The 22,871-nt window shown below is 45.7% G+C and overlaps 1 protein-coding gene across 1 annotated transcript in view; it reads right to left on the bottom strand.

Moving 5' to 3' along the window:
• The window catches only part of cep89 (centrosomal protein 89), a 177,747-nt gene that overhangs the window by 118,495 nt on the left and 36,381 nt on the right, over positions 1-22,871 (bottom strand). Inside the window, exons 8-10 of the mRNA XM_055906458.1 lie at positions 18,112-18,201; positions 14,214-14,414; positions 12,389-12,531 (exon numbers count right to left, since the gene is read on the bottom strand). Coding sequence (XP_055762433.1) covers positions 12,389-12,531; positions 14,214-14,414; positions 18,112-18,201 — 434 coding nt within the window. The remainder of the gene's footprint in view (positions 1-12,388; positions 12,532-14,213; positions 14,415-18,111; positions 18,202-22,871) is intronic.

Here is a 22,871-nt window from a genome sequence, read left to right as displayed (position 1 = left end):
GGTATAGTTACCTCTTCTTTGCCCAGGGGTCTGAAGCGTGTCTGGTAGTTATAGTTATAGTTAGGGTAGGTATAGATACCTCTTCTTTGCCCAGGGGTCTGAAGCGTGTCTGGTAGTTATAGTTATAGTTATAGTTAGGGTAGGTATAGTTACCTCTTCTTTGCCCAGGGGTCTGAAGCGTGTCTGGTAGTTATAGTTATAGTTATAGTTAGGGTAGGTATAGATACCTCTTCTTTGCCCAGGGGTCTGAAGCGTGTCTGGTAGTTATAGTTATAGTTATAGTTAGGGTAGGTATAGTTACCTCTTCTTTGCCCAGGGGTCTGAAGCGTGTCTGGTAGTTATAGTTATAGTTAGGGTAGGTATAGATACCTCTTCTTTGCCCAGGGGTCTGAAGCGTGTCTGGTAGTTATAGTTATAGTTATAGTTAGGGTAGGTATAGTTACCTCTTCTTTGCCCAGGGGTCTGAAGCGTGTCTGGTAGTTATAGTTATAGTTATAGTTAGGGTAGGTATAGTTACCTCTTCTTTGCCCAGGGGTCTGAAGCGTGTCTGGTAGTTATAGTTATAGTTAGGGTAGGTATAGATACCTCTTCTTTGCCCAGGGGTCTGAAGCGTGTCTGGTAGTTATAGTTATAGTTAGGGTAGGTATAGTTACCTCTTCTTTGCCCAGGGGTCTGAAGCGTGTCTGGTAGTTATAGTTATAGTTATAGTTAGGGTAGGTATAGATACCTCTTCTTTGCCCAGGGGTCTGAAGCGTGTCTGGTAGTTATAGTTATAGTTATAGTTAGGGTAGGTATAGATACCTCTTCTTTGCCCAGGGGTCTGAAGCGTGTCTGGTAGTTATAGTTATAGTTATAGTTAGGGTAGGTATAGATACCTCTTCTTTGCCCAGGGGTCTGAAGCGTGTCTGGTAGTTATAGTTATAGTTAGGGTAGGTATAGTTACCTCTTCTTTGCCCAGGGGTCTGAAGCGTGTCTGGTAGTTATAGTTATAGTTATAGTTAGGGTAGGTATAGATACCTCTTCTTTGCCCAGGGGTCTGAAGCGTGTCTGGTAGTTATAGTTATAGTTATAGTTAGGGTAGGTATAGTTACCTCTTCTTTGCCCAGGGGTCTGAAGCGTGTCTGGTAGTTATAGTTATAGTTAGGGTAGGTATAGTTACCTCTTCTTTGCCCAGGGGTCTGAAGCGTGTCTGGTAGTTATAGTTATAGTTATAGTTAGGGTAGGTATAGTTACCTCTTCTTTGCCCAGGGGTCTGAAGCGTGTCTGGTAGTTATAGTTATAGTTATAGTTAGGGTAGGTATAGTTACCTCTTCTTTGCCCAGGGGTCTGAAGCGTGTCTGGTAGTTATAGTTATAGTTATAGTTAGGGTAGGTATAGTTACCTCTTCTTTGCCCAGGGGTCTGAAGCGTGTCTGGTAGTTATAGTTATAGTTATAGTTAGGGTAGGTATAGATACCTCTTCTTTGCCCAGGGGTCTGAAGCGTGTCTGGTAGTTATAGTTATAGTTATAGTTAGGGTAGGTATAGTTACCTCTTCTTTGCCCAGGGGTCTGAAGCGTGTCTGGTAGTTATAGTTATAGTTATAGTTAGGGTAGGTATAGTTACCTCTTCTTTGCCCAGGGGTCTGAAGCGTGTCTGGTAGTTATAGTTATAGTTATAGTTAGGGTAGGTATAGATACCTCTTCTTTGCCCAGGGGTCTGAAGCGTGTCTGGTAGTTATAGTTATAGTTAGGGTAGGTATAGTTACCTCTTCTTTGCCCAGGGGTCTGAAGCGTGTCTGGTAGTTATAGTTATAGTTAGAGGGTAGGTATAGATACCTCTTCTTTGCCCAGGGGTCTGAAGCGTGTCTGGTAGTTATAGTTATAGTTATAGTTAGGGTAGGTATAGTTACCTCTTCTTTGCCCAGGGGTCTGAAGCGTGTCTGGTAGTTATAGTTATAGTTATAGTTAGGGTAGGTATAGTTACCTCTTCTTTGCCCAGGGGTCTGAAGCGTGTCTGGTAGTTATAGTTATAGTTATAGTTAGGGTAGGTATAGATACCTCTTCTTTGCCCAGGGGTCTGAAGCGTGTCTGGTAGTTATAGTTATAGTTATAGTTAGGGTAGGTATAGTTACCTCTTCTTTGCCCAGGGGTCTGAAGCGTGTCTGGTAGTTATAGTTATAGTTATAGTTAGGGTAGGTATAGATACCTCTTCTTTGCCCAGGGGTCTGAAGCGTGTCTGGTAGTTATAGTTATAGTTATAGTTAGGGTAGGTATAGTTACCTCTTCTTTGCCCAGGGGTCTGAAGCGTGTCTGGTAGTTATAGTTATAGTTAGGGTAGGTATAGATACCTCTTCTTTGCCCAGGGGTCTGAAGCGTGTCTGGTAGTTATAGTTATAGTTATAGTTAGGGTAGGTATAGTTACCTCTTCTTTGCCCAGGGGTCTGAAGCGTGTCTGGTAGTTATAGTTATAGTTATAGTTAGGGTAGGTATAGATACCTCTTCTTTGCCCAGGGGTCTGAAGCGTGTCTGGTAGTTATAGTTATAGTTATAGTTAGGGTAGGTATAGTTACCTCTTCTTTGCCCAGGGGTCTGAAGCGTGTCTGGTAGTTATAGTTATAGTTAGGGTAGGTATAGATACCTCTTCTTTGCCCAGGGGTCTGAAGCGTGTCTGGTAGTTATAGTTATAGTTATAGTTAGGGTAGGTATAGTTACCTCTTCTTTGCCCAGGGGTCTGAAGCGTGTCTGGTAGTTATAGTTATAGTTAGGGTAGGTATAGATACCTCTTCTTTGCCCAGGGGTCTGAAGCGTGTCTGGTAGTTATAGTTATAGTTATAGTTAGGGTAGGTATAGATACCTCTTCTTTGCCCAGGGGTCTGAAGCGTGTCTGGTAGTTATAGTTATAGTTAGGGTAGGTATAGTTACCTCTTCTTTGCCCAGGGGTCTGAAGCGTGTCTGGTAGTTATAGTTATAGTTAGGGTAGGTATAGATACCTCTTCTTTGCCCAGGGGTCTGAAGCGTGTCTGGTAGTTATAGTTATAGTTAGGGTAGGTATAGTTACCTCTTCTTTGCCCAGGGGTCTGAAGCGTGTCTGGTAGTTATAGTTATAGTTAGGGTAGGTATAGTTACCTCTTCTTTGCCCAGGGGTCTGAAGCGTGTCTGGTAGTTATAGTTATAGTTAGGGTAGGTATAGTTACCTCTTCTTTGCCCAGGGGTCTGAAGCGTGTCTGGTAGTTATAGTTATAGTTAGGGTAGGTATAGATACCTCTTCTTTGCCCAGGGGTCTGAAGCGTGTCTGGTAGTTATAGTTATAGTTAGGGTAGGTATAGTTACCTCTTCTTTGCCCAGGGGTCTGAAGCGTGTCTGGTAGTTATAGTTATAGTTTAGTTAGGGTAGGTATAGATACCTCTTCTTTGCCCAGGGGTCTGAAGCGTGTCTGGTAGTTATAGTTATAGTTAGGGTAGGTATAGTTACCTCTTCTTTGCCCAGGGGTCTGAAGCGTGTCTGGTAGTTATAGTTATAGTTATAGTTAGGGTAGGTATAGTTACCTCTTCTTTGCCCAGGGGTCTGAAGCGTGTCTGGTAGTTATAGTTATAGTTAGGGTAGGTATAGTTACCTCTTCTTTGCCCAGGGGTCTGAAGCGTGTCTGGTAGTTATAGTTATAGTTAGGGTAGGTATAGTTACCTCTTCTTTGCCCAGGGGTCTGAAGCGTGTCTGGTAGTTATAGTTATAGTTATAGTTAGGGTAGGTATAGATACCTCTTCTTTGCCCAGGGGTCTGAAGCGTGTCTGGTAGTTATAGTTATAGTTATAGTTAGGGTAGGTATAGATACCTCTTCTTTGCCCAGGGGTCTGAAGCGTGTCTGGTAGTTATAGTTATAGTTATAGTTAGGGTAGGTATAGATACCTCTTCTTTGCCCAGGGGTCTGAAGCGTGTCTGGTAGTTATAGTTATAGTTATAGTTAGGGTAGGTATAGTTACCTCTTCTTTGCCCAGGGGTCTGAAGCGTGTCTGGTAGTTATAGTTATAGTTATAGTTAGGGTAGGTATAGATACCTCTTCTTTGCCCAGGGGTCTGAAGCGTGTCTGGTAGTTATAGTTATAGTTATAGTTAGGGTAGGTATAGTTACCTCTTCTTTGCCCAGGGGTCTGAAGCGTGTCTGGTAGTTATAGTTATAGTTATAGTTAGGGTAGGTATAGTTACCTCTTCTTTGCCCAGGGGTCTGAAGCGTGTCTGGTAGTTATAGTTATAGTTAGGGTAGGTATAGTTACCTCTTCTTTGCCCAGGGGTCTGAAGCGTGTCTGGTAGTTATAGTTATAGTTATAGTTAGGGTAGGTATAGTTACCTCTTCTTTGCCCAGGGGTCTGAAGCGTGTCTGGTAGTTATAGTTATAGTTATAGTTAGGGTAGGTATAGATACCTCTTCTTTGCCCAGGGGTCTGAAGCGTGTCTGGTAGTTATAGTTATAGTTAGGGTAGGTATAGTTACCTCTTCTTTGCCCAGGGGTCTGAAGCGTGTCTGGTAGTTATAGTTATAGTTAGGGTAGGTATAGTTACCTCTTCTTTGCCCAGGGGTCTGAAGCGTGTCTGGTAGTTATAGTTATAGTTAGGGTAGGTATAGATACCTCTTCTTTGCCCAGGGGTCTGAAGCGTGTCTGGTAGTTATAGTTATAGTTATAGTTAGGGTAGGTATAGTTACCTCTTCTTTGCCCAGGGGTCTGAAGCGTGTCTGGTAGTTATAGTTATAGTTAGGGTAGGTATAGATACCTCTTCTTTGCCCAGGGGTCTGAAGCGTGTCTGGTAGTTATAGTTATAGTTAGGGTAGGTATAGATACCTCTTCTTTGCCCAGGGGTCTGAAGCGTGTCTGGTAGTTATAGTTATAGTTAGGGTAGGTATAGATACCTCTTCTTTGCCCAGGGGTCTGAAGCGTGTCTGGTAGTTATAGTTATAGTTATAGTTAGGGTAGGTATAGTTACCTCTTCTTTGCCCAGGGGTCTGAAGCGTGTCTGGTAGTTATAGTTATAGTTATAGTTAGGGTAGGTATAGTTACCTCTTCTTTGCCCAGGGGTCTGAAGCGTGTCTGGTAGTTATAGTTATAGTTAGGGTAGGTATAGATACCTCTTCTTTGCCCAGGGGTCTGAAGCGTGTCTGGTAGTTATAGTTATAGTTAGGGTAGGTATAGATACCTCTTCTTTGCCCAGGGGTCTGAAGCGTGTCTGGTAGTTATAGTTATAGTTATAGTTAGGGTAGGTATAGTTACCTCTTCTTTGCCCAGGGGTCTGAAGCGTGTCTGGTAGTTATAGTTATAGTTATAGTTAGGGTAGGTATAGATACCTCTTCTTTGCCCAGGGGTCTGAAGCGTGTCTGGTAGTTATAGTTATAGTTAGGGTAGGTATAGTTACCTCTTCTTTGCCCAGGGGTCTGAAGCGTGTCTGGTAGTTATAGTTATAGTTAGGGTAGGTATAGTTACCTCTTCTTTGCCCAGGGGTCTGAAGCGTGTCTGGTAGTTATAGTTATAGTTAGGGTAGGTATAGATACCTCTTCTTTGCCCAGGGGTCTGAAGCGTGTCTGGTAGTTATAGTTATAGTTATAGTTAGGGTAGGTATAGATACCTCTTCTTTGCCCAGGGGTCTGAAGCGTGTCTGGTAGTTATAGTTATAGTTAGGGTAGGTATAGATACCTCTTCTTTGCCCAGGGGTCTGAAGCGTGTCTGGTAGTTATAGTTATAGTTATAGTTAGGGTAGGTATAGATACCTCTTCTTTGCCCAGGGGTCTGAAGCGTGTCTGGTAGTTATAGTTATAGTTATAGTTAGGGTAGGTATAGATACCTCTTCTTTGCCCAGGGGTCTGAAGCGTGTCTGGTAGTTATAGTTATAGTTAGGGTAGGTATAGTTACCTCTTCTTTGCCCAGGGGTCTGAAGCGTGTCTGGTAGTTATAGTTATAGTTAGGGTAGGTATAGTTACCTCTTCTTTGCCCAGGGGTCTGAAGCGTGTCTGGTAGTTATAGTTATAGTTATAGTTAGGGTAGGTATAGTTACCTCTTCTTTGCCCAGGGGTCTGAAGCGTGTCTGGTAGTTATAGTTATAGTTATAGTTAGGGTAGGTATAGATACCTCTTCTTTGCCCAGGGGTCTGAAGCGTGTCTGGTAGTTATAGTTATAGTTATAGTTAGGGTAGGTATAGTTACCTCTTCTTTGCCCAGGGGTCTGAAGCGTGTCTGGTAGTTATAGTTATAGTTATAGTTAGGGTAGGTATAGATACCTCTTCTTTGCCCAGGGGTCTGAAGCGTGTCTGGTAGTTATAGTTATAGTTAGGGTAGGTATAGTTACCTCTTCTTTGCCCAGGGGTCTGAAGCGTGTCTGGTAGTTATAGTTATAGTTATAGTTAGGGTAGGTATAGATACCTCTTCTTTGCCCAGGGGTCTGAAGCGTGTCTGGTAGTTATAGTTATAGTTAGGGTAGGTATAGATACCTCTTCTTTGCCCAGGGGTCTGAAGCGTGTCTGGTAGTTATAGTTATAGTTAGGGTAGGTATAGTTACCTCTTCTTTGCCCAGGGGTCTGAAGCGTGTCTGGTAGTTATAGTTATAGTTATAGTTAGGGTAGGTATAGATACCTCTTCTTTGCCCAGGGGTCTGAAGCGTGTCTGGTAGTTATAGTTATAGTTAGGGTAGGTATAGTTACCTCTTCTTTGCCCAGGGGTCTGAAGCGTGTCTGGTAGTTATAGTTATAGTTAGGGTAGGTATAGTTACCTCTTCTTTGCCCAGGGGTCTGAAGCGTGTCTGGTAGTTATAGTTATAGTTAGGGTAGGTATAGTTACCTCTTCTTTGCCCAGGGGTCTGAAGCGTGTCTGGTAGTTATAGTTATAGTTATAGTTAGGGTAGGTATAGATACCTCTTCTTTGCCCAGGGGTCTGAAGCGTGTCTGGTAGTTATAGTTATAGTTATAGTTAGGGTAGGTATAGTTACCTCTTCTTTGCCCAGGGGTCTGAAGCGTGTCTGGTAGTTATAGTTATAGTTAGGGTAGGTATAGTTACCTCTTCTTTGCCCAGGGGTCTGAAGCGTGTCTGGTAGTTATAGTTATAGTTATAGTTAGGGTAGGTATAGTTACCTCTTCTTTGCCCAGGGGTCTGAAGCGTGTCTGGTAGTTATAGTTATAGTTATAGTTAGGGTAGGTATAGATACCTCTTCTTTGCCCAGGGGTCTGAAGCGTGTCTGGTAGTTATAGTTATAGTTATAGTTAGGGTAGGTATAGATACCTCTTCTTTGCCCAGGGGTCTGAAGCGTGTCTGGTAGTTATAGTTATAGTTATAGTTAGGGTAGGTATAGTTACCTCTTCTTTGCCCAGGGGTCTGAAGCGTGTCTGGTAGTTATAGTTATAGTTAGGGTAGGTATAGATACCTCTTCTTTGCCCAGGGGTCTGAAGCGTGTCTGGTAGTTATAGTTATAGTTATAGTTAGGGTAGGTATAGATACCTCTTCTTTGCCCAGGGGTCTGAAGCGTGTCTGGTAGTTATAGTTATAGTTATAGTTAGGGTAGGTATAGATACCTCTTCTTTGCCCAGGGGTCTGAAGCGTGTCTGGTAGTTATAGTTATAGTTAGGGTAGGTATAGATACCTCTTCTTTGCCCAGGGGTCTGAAGCGTGTCTGGTAGTTATAGTTATAGTTAGGGTAGGTATAGTTACCTCTTCTTTGCCCAGGGGTCTGAAGCGTGTCTGGTAGTTATAGTTATAGTTATAGTTAGGGTAGGTATAGATACCTCTTCTTTGCCCAGGGGTCTGAAGCGTGTCTGGTAGTTATAGTTATAGTTAGGGTAGGTATAGTTACCTCTTCTTTGCCCAGGGGTCTGAAGCGTGTCTGGTAGTTATAGTTATAGTTAGGGTAGGTATAGTTACCTCTTCTTTGCCCAGGGGTCTGAAGCGTGTCTGGTAGTTATAGTTATAGTTAGGGTAGGTATAGATACCTCTTCTTTGCCCAGGGGTCTGAAGCGTGTCTGGTAGTTATAGTTATAGTTAGGGTAGGTATAGTTACCTCTTCTTTGCCCAGGGGTCTGAAGCGTGTCTGGTAGTTATAGTTATAGTTATAGTTAGGGTAGGTATAGATACCTCTTCTTTGCCCAGGGGTCTGAAGCGTGTCTGGTAGTTATAGTTATAGTTATAGTTAGGGTAGGTATAGATACCTCTTCTTTGCCCAGGGGTCTGAAGCGTGTCTGGTAGTTATAGTTATAGTTATAGTTAGGGTAGGTATAGTTACCTCTTCTTTGCCCAGGGGTCTGAAGCGTGTCTGGTAGTTATAGTTATAGTTAGGGTAGGTATAGATACCTCTTCTTTGCCCAGGGGTCTGAAGCGTGTCTGGTAGTTATAGTTATAGTTATAGTTAGGGTAGGTATAGATACCTCTTCTTTGCCCAGGGGTCTGAAGCGTGTCTGGTAGTTATAGTTATAGTTATAGTTAGGGTAGGTATAGATACCTCTTCTTTGCCCAGGGGTCTGAAGCGTGTCTGGTAGTTATAGTTATAGTTATAGTTAGGGTAGGTATAGTTACCTCTTCTTTGCCCAGGGGTCTGAAGCGTGTCTGGTAGTTATAGTTATAGTTATAGTTAGGGTAGGTATAGATACCTCTTCTTTGCCCAGGGGTCTGAAGCGTGTCTGGTAGTTATAGTTATAGTTAGGGTAGGTATAGATACCTCTTCTTTGCCCAGGGGTCTGAAGCGTGTCTGGTAGTTATAGTTATAGTTATAGTTAGGGTAGGTATAGTTACCTCTTCTTTGCCCAGGGGTCTGAAGCGTGTCTGGTAGTTATAGTTATAGTTATAGTTAGGGTAGGTATAGTTACCTCTTCTTTGCCCAGGGGTCTGAAGCGTGTCTGGTAGTTATAGTTATAGTTATAGTTAGGGTAGGTATAGATACCTCTTCTTTGCCCAGGGGTCTGAAGCGTGTCTGGTAGTTATAGTTATAGTTATAGTTAGGGTAGGTATAGTTACCTCTTCTTTGCCCAGGGGTCTGAAGCGTGTCTGGTAGTTATAGTTATAGTTATAGTTAGGGTAGGTATAGTTACCTCTTCTTTGCCCAGGGGTCTGAAGCGTGTCTGGTAGTTATAGTTATAGTTATAGTTAGGGTAGGTATAGATACCTCTTCTTTGCCCAGGGGTCTGAAGCGTGTCTGGTAGTTATAGTTATAGTTATAGTTAGGGTAGGTATAGTTACCTCTTCTTTGCCCAGGGGTCTGAAGCGTGTCTGGTAGTTATAGTTATAGTTATAGTTAGGGTAGGTATAGATACCTCTTCTTTGCCCAGGGGTCTGAAGCGTGTCTGGTAGTTATAGTTATAGTTAGGGTAGGTATAGTTACCTCTTCTTTGCCCAGGGGTCTGAAGCGTGTCTGGTAGTTATAGTTATAGTTATAGTTAGGGTAGGTATAGATACCTCTTCTTTGCCCAGGGGTCTGAAGCGTGTCTGGTAGTTATAGTTATAGTTAGGGTAGGTATAGATACCTCTTCTTTGCCCAGGGGTCTGAAGCGTGTCTGGTAGTTATAGTTATAGTTATAGTTAGGGTAGGTATAGATACCTCTTCTTTGCCCAGGGGTCTGAAGCGTGTCTGGTAGTTATAGTTATAGTTAGGGTAGGTATAGTTACCTCTTCTTTGCCCAGGGGTCTGAAGCGTGTCTGGTAGTTATAGTTATAGTTATAGTTAGGGTAGGTATAGATACCTCTTCTTTGCCCAGGGGTCTGAAGCGTGTCTGGTAGTTATAGTTATAGTTATAGTTAGGGTAGGTATAGATACCTCTTCTTTGCCCAGGGGTCTGAAGCGTGTCTGGTAGTTATAGTTATAGTTAGGGTAGGTATAGATACCTCTTCTTTGCCCAGGGGTCTGAAGCGTGTCTGGTAGTTATAGTTATAGTTATAGTTAGGGTAGGTATAGTTACCTCTTCTTTGCCCAGGGGTCTGAAGCGTGTCTGGTAGTTATAGTTATAGTTATAGTTAGGGTAGGTATAGTTACCTCTTCTTTGCCCAGGGGTCTGAAGCGTGTCTGGTAGTTATAGTTATAGTTAGGGTAGGTATAGATACCTCTTCTTTGCCCAGGGGTCTGAAGCGTGTCTGGTAGTTATAGTTATAGTTATAGTTAGGGTAGGTATAGTTACCTCTTCTTTGCCCAGGGGTCTGAAGCGTGTCTGGTAGTTATAGTTATAGTTAGGGTAGGTATAGATACCTCTTCTTTGCCCAGGGGTCTGAAGCGTGTCTGGTAGTTATAGTTATAGTTATAGTTAGGGTAGGTATAGATACCTCTTCTTTGACCAGGGGTCTGAAGCGTGTCTGGTAGTTATAGTTATAGTTAGGGTAGGTATAGTTACCTCTTCTTTGCCCAGGGGTCTGAAGCGTGTCTGGTAGTTATAGTTATAGTTATAGTTAGGGTAGGTATAGTTACCTCTTCTTTGCCCAGGGGTCTGAAGCGTGTCTGGTAGTTATAGTTATAGTTAGGGTAGGTATAGTTACCTCTTCTTTGCCCAGGGGTCTGAAGCGTGTCTGGTAGTTATAGTTATAGTTATAGTTAGGGTAGGTATAGATACCTCTTCTTTGCCCAGGGGTCTGAAGCGTGTCTGGTAGTTATAGTTATAGTTAGGGTAGGTATAGTTACCTCTTCTTTGCCCAGGGGTCTGAAGCGTGTCTGGTAGTTATAGTTATAGTTATAGTTAGGGTAGGTATAGATACCTCTTCTTTGACCAGGGGTCTGAAGCGTGTCTGGTAGTTATAGTTATAGTTAGGGTAGGTATAGTTACCTCTTCTTTGCCCAGGGGTCTGAAGCGTGTCTGGTAGTTATAGTTATAGTTAGGGTAGGTATAGATACCTCTTCTTTGCCCAGGGGTCTGAAGCGTGTCTGGTAGTTATAGTTATAGTTAGGGTAGGTATAGTTACCTCTTCTTTGCCCAGGGGTCTGAAGCGTGTCTGGTAGTTATAGTTATAGTTAGGGTAGGTATAGATACCTCTTCTTTGCCCAGGGGTCTGAAGCGTGTCTGGTAGTTATAGTTATAGTTATAGTTAGGGTAGGTATAGTTACCTCTTCTTTGCCCAGGGGTCTGAAGCGTGTCTGGTAGTTATAGTTATAGTTAGGGTAGGTATAGTTACCTCTTCTTTGCCCAGGGGTCTGAAGCGTGTCTGGTAGTTATAGTTATAGTTATAGTTAGGGTAGGTATAGATACCTCTTCTTTGCCCAGGGGTCTGAAGCGTGTCTGGTAGTTATAGTTATAGTTATAGTTAGGGTAGGTATAGTTACCTCTTCTTTGCCCAGGGGTCTGAAGCGTGTCTGGTAGTTATAGTTATAGTTATAGTTAGGGTAGGTATAGTTACCTCTTCTTTGCCCAGGGGTCTGAAGCGTGTCTGGTAGTTATAGTTATAGTTATAGTTAGGGTAGGTATAGTTACCTCTTCTTTGCCCAGGGGTCTGAAGCGTGTCTGGTAGTTATAGTTATAGTTATAGTTAGGGTAGGTATAGATACCTCTTCTTTGCCCAGGGGTCTGAAGCGTGTCTGGTAGTTATAGTTATAGTTATAGTTAGGGTAGGTATAGTTACCTCTTCTTTGCCCAGGGGTCTGAAGCGTGTCTGGTAGTTATAGTTATAGTTATAGTTAGGGTAGGTATAGTTACCTCTTCTTTGCCCAGGGGTCTGAAGCGTGTCTGGTAGTTATAGTTATAGTTAGGGTAGGTATAGTTACCTCTTCTTTGCCCAGGGGTCTGAAGCGTGTCTGGTAGTTATAGTTATAGTTATAGTTAGGGTAGGTATAGTTACCTCTTCTTTGCCCAGGGGTCTGAAGCGTGTCTGGTAGTTATAGTTATAGTTATAGTTAGGGTAGGTATAGATACCTCTTCTTTGCCCAGGGGTCTGAAGCGTGTCTGGTAGTTATAGTTATAGTTAGGGTAGGTATAGATACCTCTTCTTTGCCCAGGGGTCTGAAGCGTGTCTGGTAGTTATAGTTATAGTTATAGTTAGGGTAGGTATAGTTACCTCTTCTTTGCCCAGGGGTCTGAAGCGTGTCTGGTAGTTATAGTTATAGTTAGGGTAGGTATAGTTACCTCTTCTTTGCCCAGGGGTCTGAAGCGTGTCTGGTAGTTATAGTTATAGTTATAGTTAGGGTAGGTATAGTTACCTCTTCTTTGCCCAGGGGTCTGAAGCGTGTCTGGTAGTTATAGTTATAGTTAGGGTAGGTATAGTTACCTCTTCTTTGCCCAGGGGTCTGAAGCGTGTCTGGTAGTTATAGTTATAGTTAGGGTAGGTATAGATACCTCTTCTTTGCCCAGGGGTCTGAAGCGTGTCTGGTAGTTATAGTTATAGTTATAGTTAGGGTAGGTATAGTTACCTCTTCTTTGCCCAGGGGTCTGAAGCGTGTCTGGTAGTTATAGTTATAGTTATAGTTAGGGTAGGTATAGTTACCTCTTCTTTGCCCAGGGGTCTGAAGCGTGTCTGGTAGCGGCTGAGCTCCACGTTGAGGCGATGGACGGTCATCTTCAGGCTGTCATTCTCGTCGACCAGCTCCTGGGCTTGCTGCCTCAGACTCAGCAGTTCTGCCTGCTCACCTGCAGGGGGAGCTACAGTCAGTGTCTGGTCCACACAGGAAGTACAATGCAGAACACCTATTATCCAGGTTACATCCAGAAATTTCGTTGATAACAAACTGAGAAATCATGAGAGCTGGCTTCCATAGCCGGGTTGTAGGTCCCCTGTCTCCGCCCTCCCCTACTCCCACCCCGTCTCTCTTGGTCCCCTGTCTCTCATGGTCCCCCGTCTCTCACGGTCCCCTGTCTCTCACGGTCCCCTGTCTCTCACGGTCCCCTGTCTCTCACGGTCCCCTGTCTCTCATGGTCCCCTGTCTCTCGCACGACCCCCATCTCTCATGGTCCCCTGTCTCTCGCACGGCCCCCGTCTCTCATGGTCCCCTGTCTCTCGCACGGCCCCCGTCTCTCATGGTCCCCTGTCTCTCGCACGGCCCCCGTCTCTCATGGTCCCCTGTCTCTCGCACGGCCCCCGTCTCTCATGGTCCCCTGTCTCCCCCCTCCCCTACTCCCACCCCGTCTCTCCACTCCTATCTCTCATGGTCCCCTGTCTCTCCCCTCCCTTCCTTTGCTCTCTCCCCTCCGCTTTCCCCTCACCAGTTCTCTCCCCGTCCCCCCCTTCCACCCCATCTTAGGTCCTCTCCCCTCTTGCCCCCTCACCCCCCAGTATCCACCCCATCTTAGGTCCTCTCCCCTCTTGCCCCCTCACCCCCTCCTTCCACCCCATCTTAGGTCCTCTCCCCTCTTGCCCCCTCACCCCCTCCTTCCACCCCATCTTAGGTCCTCTCCCCTCTTGCCCCCTCACCCCCTCCTTCCACCCCATCTTAGGTCCTCTCCCCTCTTGCCCCCTCACCCCCCCAGTATCCACCCCATCTTAGGTCCTCTCCCCTCTTGCCCCCTCACCCCCCCAGTATCCACCCCATCTTAGGTCCTCTCCCCTCTTGCCCCCTCACCCCCCCAGTATCCACCCCATCTTAGGTCCTCTCCCCTCTTGCCCCCTCACCCCCCCAGTATCCACCCCATCTTAGGTCCTCTCCCCTCTTGCCCCCTCACCCCCCCTTCCACCCCATCTTAGGTCCTCTCCCCTCTTGCCCCCTCACCCCCCCAGTATCAACCCCATCTTAGGTCCTCTCCCCTCTTGCCCCCTCACCCCCCCTTCCACCCCATCTTAGGTCCTCTCCCCTCTTGCCCCCTCACCCCCCAGTATCCACCCCATCTTAGGTCCTCTCCCCTCTTGCCCCCTCACCCCCCCAGTATCCACCCCATCTTAGGTCCTCTCCCCTCTTGCCCCCTCAACCCCCAGTATCCACCCCATCTTAGGTCCTCTCCCCTCTTGCCCCCTCACCCCCCAGTATCCACCCCATCTTAGGTCCTCTCCCCTCTTGCCCCCTCACCCCCCAGTATCCACCCCATCTTAGGTCCTCTCCCCTCTTGCCCCCTCACCCCCCAGTATCCACCCCATCTTAGGTCCTCTCCCCTCTTGCCCCCTCACCCCCCAGTATCCACCCCATCTTAGGTCCTCTCCCCTCTTGCCCCCTCACCCCCCAGTATCCACCCCATCTTAGGTCCTCTCCCCTCTTGCCCCCTCACCCCCCCAGTATCCACCCCATCTTAGGTCCTCTCCCCTCTTGCCCCCTCACCCCCCCTTCCACCCCATCTTAGGTCCTCTCCCCTCTTGCCCCCTCACCCCCCAGTATCCACCTCACCTGCTGTAGGGACAGAGGCCTTGCTGAGTTCCTGCTCCAGACTCCGGACCCTCTGGTGGCTCCTCTGCAGCTGCAGGCTCTGTTCTGTACACCTCTGCTCCAGCACCCTCCTGTCTGCCCCCAGGGCCTGGTTCTGCTCTGTTAAAGACCGAACCATCTCCTTCTGCATGTCCACAACCTCTCTGTAGGCACTGCTGGCCTCTGAGTGTGGCAAGGTGCACAGCACAGCAACACACACAGACAGACACAGAGACATACACAATGACAGAGGAAAACAATGACACACAGACAGAGACACACAGACAGAGACACACAGACAGAGACACACAGACAGAGACACAAAGACACACACAATGACAGAAAGACATTTGAACATAAATACTGTGAGGTCCTGACAACACAGATATATAAAACTGTGAGGTCCAGACAACACAGATATATAATACTGTGAGGTCCAGACAACACAGATATATAATACTGTGAGGTCCAGACAACACAGATATATAATACTGTGAGGTCCAGACAACACAGATATATAATACTGTGAGGTCCTGACAACACAGATATATAATACTGTGAGGTCCTGACAACACAGATATATAATACTGTGAGGTCCAGACAACACAGACATATATAATACTGTGAGGTCCAGACAACACAGACATATATAATACTGTGAGGTCCAGACAACACAGATATATAATACTGTGAGGTCCAGACAACACAGACATATATAATACTGTGAGGTCCTGACAACACAGATATTTAATACTGTGAGGTCCAGACAACACAGATATATAATACTGTGAGGTCCAGACAACACAGATATATAATACTGTGAGGTCCAGACAACACAGATATATAATACTGTGAGGTCCAGACAACACAGATATATAATACTGTGAGGTCCAGACAACACAGATATATAATACTGTGAGGTCCAGACAACACAGATATATAATACTGTGAGGTCCAGACAACAGAGATATATAATACTGTGAGGTCCAGACAACACAGATATATAATACTGTGAGGTCCTGACAACACAGACATATATAATACTGTGAGGTCCGGACAACACAGATATATAATACTGTGAGGTCCGGACAACACAGATATATAATACTGTGAGGTCCGGACAACACAGATATATAATACTGTGAGGTCCGGACAACACAGATATATAATACTGTGAGGTCCTGACAACACAGATATATAATACTGTGAGGTCCTGACAACACAGATATATAATACTGTGAGGTCCAGACAACACAGATATATAATACTGTGAGGTCCTGACAACACAGATATATAATACTGTGAGGTCCGGACAACACAGATATATAATACTGTGAGGTCCGGACAACACAGATATATAATACTGTGAGGTCCGGACAACACAGATATACAATACTGTGAGGTCCAGACAACACAGATATACAATACTGTGAGGTCCAGACAACACAGACATATATAATACTGTGAGGTCCGGACAACACAGATATATAATACTGTGAGGTCCTGACAACACAGATATATAATACTGTGAGGTCCAGACAACACAGATATATAATGACAACACAGATATATAATACTGTGAGGTCCAGACAACACAGATATACAATACTGTGAGGTCCTGACAACCCAGATACAGTGGGATGACTCTAAGGACGGCTGTGTCCTGACTGACTCTAGGGACGACTGTGTCCTGACTGACTCTAGGGACGACTGTGTCCTGACTGACTCTAGGGACGACTGTGTCCTGACTGACTCTAGGGACGACTGTGTCCTGACTGACTCTAGGGACGACTGTGTCCTGACTGACTCTAGGGACGACTGTGTCCTGACTGACTCTAGGGACGACTGTGTCCTGACTGACTCTAGGGACGACTGTGTCCTGACTGACTCTAGGGACGACTGTGTCCTGACTGACTCTAGGGACGACTGTGTCCTGACTGACTCTAGGGACGACTGTGTCCTGACTGACTCTAGGGACGACTGTGTCCTGACTGACTCTAGGGACGACTGTGTCCTGACTGACTCTAGGGACGACTGTGTCCTGACTGACTCTAGGGACGACTGTGTCCTGACTGACTCTAGGGACGACTGTGTCCTGACTGACTCTAGGGACGACTGTGTCCTGACTGACTCTAGGGACGACTGTGTCCTGACTGACTCTAGGGACGACTGTGTCCTGACTGACTCTAGGGACGACTGTGTCCTGACTGACTCTAGGGACGACTGTGTCCTGACTGACTCTAGGGACGACTGTGTCCTGACTGACTCTAGGGACGACTGTGTCCTGACTGACTCTAGGGACGACTGTGTCCTGACTGACTCTAGGGACGACTGTGTCCTGACTGACTCTAGGGACGACTGTGTCCTGACTGACTCTAGGGACGACTGTGTCCTGACTGACTCTAGGGACGACTGTGTCCTGACTGACTCTAGGGACGACTGTGTCCTGACTGACTCTAGGGACGACTGTGTCCTGACTGACTCTAGGGACGACTGTGTCCTGACTGACTCTAGGGACGACTGTGTCCTGACTGACTCTAGGGACGACTGTGTCCTGACTGACTCTAGGGACGACTGTGTCCTGACTGACTCTAGGGACGACTGTGTCCTGACTGACTCTAGGGACGACTGTGTCCTGACTGACTCTAGGGACGACTGTGTCCTGACTGACTCTAGGGACGACTGTGTCCTGACTGACTCTAGGGACGACTGTGTCCTGACTGACTCTAGGGACGACTGTGTCCTGACTGACTCTAGGGACGACTGTGTCCTGACTGACTCTAGGGACGACTGTGTCCTGACTGACTCTAGGGACGACTGTGTCCTGACTGACTCTAGGGACGACTGTGTCCTGACTGACTCTAGGGACGACTGTGTCCTGACTGACTCTAGGGACGACTGTGTCCTGACTGACTCTAGGGACGACTGTGTCCTGACTGACTCTAGGGATGACTGTGTCCTGACTGACTCTAGGGATGACTGTGTCCTGACTCTGAGCCTAAGGATTACAGGCATTCTGACAGGAGAGGACGTGATAAGTCGACAGACAGGAAGTAGACAGACAGGAAGAACGGTTCTTCAAGTATCACAGAGTAAAATAAACAAGGGTTCCAAAAGGGTTGTTCAGCTGTCACCATGGAGACCCTCTGTGGAAAGGGTTCTACCTGCAACCCAAAAAGGGTTTTTCGGCTGTCACCATGGAGACACTCTGTGGAAAGGGTTCTACCTGCAACCCAAAAGGGGTTTTTAGCTGTCACCATGGAGACCCTCTGTGGAAAGGGTTCTACCTGCAACCCAAAAGGGTTTTTCAGCTGTCACCATGGAGACCCTCTGTGGAAAGGGTTCTACCTGCAACCCAAAAGGGTTTTTCAGCTGTCACCATGGAGACCCTCTGTGGAAAGGGTTCTACCTGCAACCCAAAAGGGTTTTTCAGCTGTCACCATGGAGACCCTCTGTGGAAAGGGTTCTACCTGCAACCCAAAAGGGTTTTTCAGCTGTCACCATGGAGACCCTCTGTGGAAAGGGTTCTACCTGCAACCCAAAAGGGTTGTTCAGCTGTCACCATGGAGACCCTCTGTGGAAAGGGTTCTACCTGCAACCCAAAAGGGTTTTTCAGCTGTCACCATGGAGACCCTCTGTGGAAAGGGTTCTACCTGCAACCCAAAAGGGTTGTTCAGCTGTCACCTTGGAGACCCTCTGTGGAAAGGGTTCTACCTGCAACCCAAAAGGGTTTTTCAGCTGTCACCATGGAGACCCTCTGTGGAAAGGGTTCTACCTGCAACCCAAAAGGGTTGTCTATAGAGATAGACAAAAAAACGTATCGTTTCTAGATAGAGGTTTTTGTCAAGATGTACGCCTCTCTCTGTCTCTCTCTCTCTACCTGATGGTCCATCTCTCCTGCTTCCTGAACTCTTGGTCTTCTGGGCTGAAGACCTCTTCTTAGACGCACAGAATCTTTCTTCTGTCAAGTCTGAGAGAAGAAGTAGTTTAGGTATAGACACAGAGTCAGTATATATCCTCTCATCACCTCCCTCTCATTTTCCCCTATGAAATATACAACTACTGGCAATTAGAAAGAGAGAGGGGGGAGAGAGAGGGGGGAGAGAAAGGAGGGGAGAGAAAGAGAGGGGAGAGAAAGAGAGGGGAGAGAATGAGAGGGGAGAGAGTATGGGGAGGGAAGAGAGTATGGGAGGGTAAGAGAGAGGAGGGGAAAGAGAGAGAGAGACAGAGAGAGAGATTTAACCACTCACATAATAGCTACCTCACAGTGATAGACTGTAGGCTGATCTAGACTAGGTGATAGACTGTAGGCTGATCTAGACTAGGTGATAGACTGTAGGCTGATCTAGACTAGGTGATAGACTGTAGGCTGATCTAGACTAGGTGATAGACTGTAGGCTGATCTAGACTAGGTGATAGACTGTAGGCTGATCTAGACTAGGTGATAGACTGTAGGCTGATCTAGACTAGGTGATAAACTGTAGGCTGATCTAGACTAGGTGATAGACTGTAGGCTGATCTAGACTAGGTGATAGACTGTAGGCTGATCTAGACTAGGTGATAGACTGTAGGCTGATCTAGACTAGGTGATAGACTGTAGGCTGATCTAGACTAGGTGATAGACTGTAGGCTGATCTAGACTAGGTGATAGACTGTAGGCTGATCTAGACTAGGTGATAGACTGTAGGCTGATCTAGACTAGGTGATAGACTGTAGGCTGATCTAGACTAGGTGATAGACTGTAGGCTGATCTAGACTAGGTGATAGACTGTAGGCTGATCTAGACTAGGTGATAGACTGTAGGCTGATCTAGACTAGGTGATAGACTGTAGGCTGATCTAGACTAGGTGATAGACTGTAGGCTGATCTAGACTAGGTGATAGACTGTAGGCTGATCTAGACTAGGTGATAGACTGTAGGCTGATCTAGACTAGGTGATAGACTGTAGGCTGATCTAGACTAGGTGATAGACTGTAGGCTGATCTAGACTAGGTGATAGACTGTAGGCTGATCTAGACTAGGTGATAGACTGTAGGCTGATCTAGACTAGGTGATAGACTGTAGGCTGATCTAGACTAGGTGATAGACTGTAGGCTGATCTAGACTAGGTGATAGACTGTAGGCTGATCTAGACTAGGTGATAGACTGTAGGCTGATCTAGACTAGGTGATAGACTGTAGGCTGATCTAGACTAGGTGATAGACTGTAGGCTGATCTAGACTAGGTGATAGACTGTAGGCTGATCTAGACTAGGTGATAGACTGTAGGCTGATCTAGACTAGGTGATAGACTGTAGGCTGATCTAGACTAGGTGATAGACTGTAGGCTGATCTAGACTAGGTGATAGACTGTAGGCTGATCTAGACTAGGTGATAGACTGTAGGCTGATCTAGACTAGGTGATAGACTGTAGGCTGATCTAGACTAGGTGATAGACTGTAGGCTGATCTAGACTAGGTGATAGACTGTAGGCTGATCTAGACTAGGTGATAGACTGTAGACTGATCTAGACTAGGTGATAGACTGTAGGCTGATCTAGACTAGGTGATAAACTGTAGACTGATCTAGACTAGGTGATAGACTGTAGGCTGATCTAGACTAGGTGATAGACTGTAGGCTGATCTAGACTAGGTGATAGACTGATCTAGACTAGGTGATAGACTGTAGGCTAATCTAGACTAGGTGATAGACAGTAGGCTGATCTAGACTAGGTGATAGACTGTAGGCTGATCTAGACTAGGTGATAGACTGTAGGCTGATCTAGACTGATCTAGACTAGGTGATAGACTGTAGGCTGATCTAGACTAGGTGATAGACTGTAGGCTGATCTAGACTAGGTGATAGACTGTAGGCTGATCTAGACTAGGTGATAGACTGTAGGCTGATCTAGACTAGGTGATAGACTGTAGGCTGATCTAGACTAGGTGATAGACTGTAGGCTGATCTAGACTAGGTGATAGACTGTAGGCTGATCTAGACTAGGTGATAGACTGTAGGCTGATCTAGACTAGGTGATAGACTGTAGGCTGATCTAGACTAGGTGATAGACTGTAGGCTGATCTAGACTAGGTGATAGACTGTAGGCTGATCTAGACTAGGTGATAGACTGTAGGCTGATCTAGACTAGGTGATAGACTGTAGGCTGATCTAGACTAGGTGATAGACTGTAGGCTGATCTAGACTAGGTGATAGACTGTAGGCTGATCTAGACTAGGTGATAGACTGTAGGCTGATCTAGACTAGGTGATAGACTGTAGGCTGATCTAGACTAGGTGATAGACTGTAGGCTGATCTAGACTAGGTGATAGACTGTAGGCTGATCTAGACTAGGTGATAGACTGTAGGCTGATCTAGACTAGGTGATAGACTGTAGGCTGATCTAGACTAGGTGATAGACTGTAGGCTGATCTAGACTAGGTGATAGACTGTAGGCTGATCTAGACTAGGTGATAGACTGTAGGCTGATCTAGACTAGGTGATAGACTGTAGGCTGATCTAGACTAGGTGATAGACTGTAGGCTGATCTAGACTAGGTGATAGACTGTAGGCTGATCTAGACTAGGTGATAGACTGTAGGCTGATCTAGACTAGGTGATAGACTGTAGGCTGATCTAGACTAGGTGATAGACTGTAGGCTGATCTAGACTAGGTGATAGACTGTAGGCTGATCTAGACTAGGTGATAGACTGTAGGCTGATCTAGACTAGGTGATAGACTGTAGGCTGATCTAGACTAGGTGATAGACTGTAGGCTGATCTAGACTAGGTGATAGACTGTAGGCTGATCTAGACTAGGTGATAGACTGTAGGCTGATCTAGACTAGGTGATAGACTGTAGGCTGATCTAGACTAGGTGATAGACTGTAGGCTGATCTAGACTAGGTGATAGACTGTAGGCTGATCTAGACTAGGTGATAGACTGTAGGCTGATCTAGACTAGGTGATAGACTGTAGGCTGATCTAGACTAGGTGATAGACTGTAGGCTGATCTAGACTAGGTGATAGACTGTAGGCTGATCTAGACTAGGTGATAGACTGTAGGCTGATCTAGACTAGGTGATAGACTGTAGGCTGATCTAGACTAGGTGATAGACTGTAGGCTGATCTAGACTAGGTGATAGACTGTAGGCTGATCTAGACTAGGTGATAGACTGTAGGCTGATCTAGACTAGGTGATAGACTGTAGGCTGATCTAGACTAGGTGATAGACTGTAGACTGATCTAGACTAGGTGATAGACTGTAGGCTGATCTAGACTAGGTGATAAACTGTAGACTGATCTAGACTAGGTGATAGACTGTAGGCTGATCTAGACTAGGTGATAGACTGTAGGCTGATCTAGACTAGGTGATAGACTGATCTAGACTAGGTGATAGACTGTAGGCTGATCTAGACTAGGTGATAGACTGTAGGCTGATCTAGACTAGGTGATAGACAGTAGGCTGATCTAGACTAGGTGATAGACTGTAGGCTGATCTAGACTAGGTGATAGACTGTAGGCTGATCTAGACTGATCTAGACTAGGTGATAGACTGTAGGCTGATCTAGACTAGGTGATAGACTGTAGGCTGATCTAGACTAGGTGATAGAATGTAGGCTGATCTAGACTAGGTGATAGACTGTAGGCTGATCTAGACTAGGTGATAGACTGTAGGCTGATCTAGACTAGGTGATAGACTGTAGGCTGATCTAGACTGATCTAGACTAGGTGATAGACTGTAGGCTGATCTAGACTAGGTGATAGACTGTAGGCTGATCTAGACTAGGTGATAGACTGTAGGCTGATCTAGACTAGGTGATAGACTGTAGGCTGATCTAGACTAGGTGATAGACTGTAGGCTGATCTAGACTAGGTGATAGACTGTAGGCTGATCTAGACTAGGTGATAGACTGTAGGCTGATCTAGACTGATCTAGACTAGGTGATAGACTGTAGGCTGATCTAGACTAGGTGATAGACTGTAGACTGATCTAGGCTAGGTGATAGACTGTCGGCTGATCTAGACTAGGTGATAGACTGTAGGCTGATCTAGACTAGGTGATAGACTGTAGGCTGATCTAGACTAGGTGATAGACTGTAGGCTGATCTAGACTAGGTGATAGACTGTCGGCTGATCTAGACTGATCTAGACTAGGTGATAGACTGTAGGCTGATCTAGACTAGGTGATAGACTGTAGGCTGATCTAGACTAGGTGATAGACTGTAGGCTGATCTAGACTAGGTGTTAGACTGTAGGCTGATCTAGACTAGGTGATAGACTGTAGGCTGATCTAGACTAGGTGATAGACTGTAGGCTGATCTAGACTAGGTGATAGACTGTAGGCTGATCTAGACTAGGTGATAGACTGTAGGCTGATCTAGACTAGGTGATAGACTGTAGGCTGATCTAGACTAGGTGATAGACTGTAGGCTGATCTAGACTAGGTGATAAACTGTAGGCTGATCTAGACTAGGTGTTAGACTGTAGGCTGATCTAGACTAGGTGATAGACTGTAGGCTGATCTAGACTAGGTGATAGACTGTAGGCTGATCTAGACTAGGTGATAGACTGTAGGCTGATCTAGACTAGGTGATAGACTGTAGGCTGATCTAGACTAGGTGATAGACTGTAGGCTGATCTAGACTAGGTGATAGACTGTAGGC

This window comes from Salvelinus fontinalis, chromosome 40 (assembly GCF_029448725.1).
Source record: "Salvelinus fontinalis isolate EN_2023a chromosome 40, ASM2944872v1, whole genome shotgun sequence".
Taxonomy (NCBI): domain Eukaryota; kingdom Metazoa; phylum Chordata; class Actinopteri; order Salmoniformes; family Salmonidae; genus Salvelinus; species Salvelinus fontinalis.
Note: the sequence above shows the minus strand (reverse complement) of the source record. Positions and strands in the feature narration are given on the sequence as shown.